Source organism: Synchiropus splendidus, chromosome 10, assembly GCF_027744825.2.
Source record: "Synchiropus splendidus isolate RoL2022-P1 chromosome 10, RoL_Sspl_1.0, whole genome shotgun sequence".
NCBI classification, from domain to species: domain Eukaryota; kingdom Metazoa; phylum Chordata; class Actinopteri; order Syngnathiformes; family Callionymidae; genus Synchiropus; species Synchiropus splendidus.
The window spans coordinates 1,226,725-1,230,354 of record NC_071343.1 but is presented as its reverse complement, the minus strand read 5'-3'; the positions used below and the strand labels follow the sequence as shown (position 1 = coordinate 1,230,354).

The 3,630-nt window shown below is 57.9% G+C and overlaps 1 protein-coding gene across 1 annotated transcript; it reads right to left on the bottom strand.

Moving 5' to 3' along the window:
- Window positions 1–382: 382 nt before the first annotated feature.
- On the bottom strand, window positions 383–2,784 carry rpe (ribulose-5-phosphate-3-epimerase). Its single transcript, XM_053877322.1, has 6 exons — window positions 2,618–2,784; window positions 2,362–2,441; window positions 2,163–2,302; window positions 1,102–1,236; window positions 755–841; window positions 383–695 (listed from the first exon to the last, which is right to left on the bottom strand). The coding sequence occupies exons 1-6, from the start codon at window positions 2,779–2,781 to the stop codon at window positions 573–575; spliced, it is 729 nt and encodes a 242-aa protein (XP_053733297.1). The 5' UTR covers window positions 2,782–2,784; the 3' UTR covers window positions 383–572.
- Window positions 2,785–3,630: the final 846 nt, after the last annotated feature.

The following is a 3,630-nucleotide window of genomic DNA, read 5'->3' as shown; positions in this document are numbered from 1 at the left end:
CCGCCCAGCTAACAGCGTCCGACACCATATGACGTCAGCTGCGGTGGCTCGATCTCAGCGTGCGCAAAGGGCACTGAATCATTTAATGTCATTTGTTGAGTGAAGGTCGATCATTTGCTGTCACAGTCAACTGTTATTTACTTTGGTTTCATCACAGACGCTTCAAAACTTTGAAAACATCGTTAATATGAAGTAAAATAGTTTAAAAAAACGTGTGTCAAACAGGAGGCCCGGGTGCCAAATCTGGCCGGTCAGAAGAGTTGAGAGCATCTCAGGTGCGCACCACGTCATGTTTGGGACATGCGGCTCTTCTGGGTCGGTGGCTCGTGTCCGACCTCCAGGTGACCAGCGCAGCCTTGAAATCAGAGGAAGAGGCGACGTATCAAAGCGTTTATTGGCCAGACACAGACGGCAGCTTCTGACAGGAAGTCGGCAGGGAATGTTTTCACAAGTGGTGGCGGCCGCGCCGCTGAGGGAGCTTCACGCCGCAGCGGTTTTCAGCACCTGTTTCCGTGTCGGGGCCAGGCGGCGGTCACGGCGCCACCCGGCGGCACCCTGGCGTCACGGCCCTCTCAGCGGTCCAGCGAGCGCTTCTGGATGGCCTCAGCCACGGCGGTGCGCAGAAGGGCGATGACGGCGCGCGGGTCCTCGCTGCCGATCACAGCGCTGCCCGACACGATCATGTTGGCGCCGGCCTGCGGCAGACAGCAGCGTGAGTACCTGGCGCCGAGCCCGGGCGGGCCGCGTGTCAAACCTCGGCACATCTGTGGATGGTGTCCGGGCCCACGCCACCGTCCACTTCGATGTCCAGCGAGGGGAACTGACTCCTCAGCCACGCCACCTGCCAGCAGACCATCACACCTCAGTCACCGGAGACACCTGAGAAAGGCGTCCAGGTGCCACCGTGTGGCGGCACTCGCTCAGGAAGGCGACTGACTGAACTGGAACTTCACACGAGTGCACTCAGTGACCAGCAGAGGGCAGCTATTACGTCTAAATCCTCCACAGTGGTTACAGCTGGAGGCCACAGGAGCGAACACACGTTTGATCCCAGGACAGACAACATGAAGAGGAGCCCTGCTTTGGTCCCCTCAGTCCCACCTTGGGCATCATGTCCTCCATGAACTTCTGCCCTCCGAATCCTGGCTCCACTGTCATGACCAGAGCCATGTCGATCTGGTTGGCCCACGGCGCGAGGTCCTCCACCGTGGTGCCGGGCTTGATCGCCAAACCCACCTGTGGGTGACAACACACACATGCACACACACACACATAGGTCAGATGGGTTCAACCTGCAGGTCCAGCTGCGTCCAGCAGGCGCTCCACTGAGCCACATCTCAGGCGCCGCTCAGGAGGCTCCACCGTCAGATGGAACCTCCTGTTCTCACCAGCACCACCCACGTCAGAGACGGAGCTGACCTTTGACCTCAGCCACCTCTGTTATCGCCCCCCCCTGTGTTAGAAGAAGTCTAATGACCACAAACACACAACAAAGGCTGCGGCAGTTGAGACAAACAGTTCAGCTGCACCCTCCTTCATCGCTTCCTCCCATCGTCGTCGTCATCACCTCCAGGCCTCATGTTAGCTGGACTGAAGCCAGGAAGGAAGTGGCCTTCTCTGCTGAGCGAGGTCTTATCTCCACATCTGCAGGACTATTGTGTCGCAGAGAAACACAATCCAAGCGCCTCCGTCTCTGTTTTGGAGGTGGGAGGCCTCACTCCTGTCAGTAATGTGTTACAACAGCACCACCTAGTGTCCGCTCCGCGATGTGCCTGCAGGAAGGCTGTTGTCATAGCAACGGGACTGTTTCGTTTCACATACACCGCCGCGTTTTCAAGCTACACAAGTGTGGAACATGAACACGCAACCCGTCTGGAGGAAGTTTGGTGCTTTGACTTCACCAAACCCTGGAACCTGTCAAGCAAACCTCCCTCCCACACTCACATGCCCCGGGTAGCTGGGACAGGCTCCTGCCCCTCAGTGACCAGCAGAGGGTGGAGTTCTAAAACAGTCTGACAGGTGAGGAGCGGGAGCCCAGACACTCCTCCCACACGCCACACGCTCCCGCGGGCACCCGTCCTCACCTGCCTCCCCTCACCTGGCTCTCACCTTCCTCCCCCGGCCCTCACCTCCCTCCCCCGTCTCTCTCCCCCGGCCCTCACCTTCATGCCGCTCTCCTTGACCTCCTTGATGAGCTGGCCCGGCTCGCTGGTGGCCTCCAGGTGGAAGGTGTACTGGTTGGCTCCCGCGGCTGCCATGGCCTTCACCCACTGCTCCGGCCGCGACACCATCATGTGCATGTCTGCGTGGGACGGCGAGTGAGGTGAGCGCGGGCGAGACGGAAGTCACCGAGCTTCTCACCAAAGAAGGGCTCCGGACCGACGGACCTGCGCAGACACTCCACCATGGGGTGGCCGAAGGTGATGTTGGGGACGAAGTGCCTGCGAACACACGGAAGACGGCGCTTCAGCACGTCCGTGCCCGGCTACTCGACACGCTTGTCAGTGAGACTCGGACGCGTCTTCAGCACCCCGGGGTTCACTCGCGAGAGTTAGCTTCGCTTGCTAGCTTTAGCCGCTAGCGAGTTAGCAGCGCGAACACAGCACGGAAGACGAACCCGTCCATGACGTCCAGGTGCAGGTAGTCGGCCCCGCACTCCACCATCCGAACGCACTCGCTGCCCAGACACGACAGGTCGCTGCTGAGGATGGACGGACCGATCTTCGCGCTGTACGCCATGCTGCAGCCGAGGAGCACGCGCCGCGCCGCGGACCCAAACATTGGCTGACGTCACGAGCACGTGCCGACCTGCTTCCGCTGACGTCTTTCAGAATAAAGGTTTCATTACAATACGCATTTATCGATTTGTCTTTGCTGTTTGATCATTTGGGGCTCATTGTTCACCGTCGACCATGTCTTTATTACATTTCTTTAAATATGCCGTGTGCTCCGTCTTCATGGTTTGTGTCCATCTTTCATGTCTTTGCCTGTGTTGCTGCCAAGTCGAATTTCTAATCTGATGGGTGTCAGATGAGCCCAGAGTCCTGGGGACAGTGGCGGCTCCCTGCCACGCGGTGGCGCTGTCAGCACAGGCATTCTGCCCGGGCTCTGGTGCATGAATAGCTGGAGGCCGAACACTCGCTCCACTGTTGCTGACCAGCACCGGCTGGAGGAATATTAACCAGCTCCCAGTCTCCTGCTCACCTCAGACGAGTGCTTCCTCTGTCGTCGTGTCCCAGTCCAACGCTGAGGGCTCTCGCTCGACCCAAATGAGACAACTCTGGGTTCCAGAGAGCGAAGGGCTGCCACACATGTGCGACTGTTTCTAAACAAGAGTCAGATCAACTGCTGCGATGGAGCCCTGACGCAGAGACGTTCCTGAGCTCCAGCTCGTTTCCACGTCCTGGAGACTTTCAGGAGCCGGGCGCGACCTTTGTCTGATGCTGGGAGCACCACCGAGGGTTATGATTATTGTTATTATCCTTCAACAACAAGCAGCAACCTGAGAGGTGAAGATTTCTCACAGGTCACTCTTCACCTTTTTACAGCAAGAAATGCTTTCACAAATATAAAATAAAGTTGTGTTTAAGAGCTGAGTGTATTGGACAAAACAATCCTCTTCCACTGGTC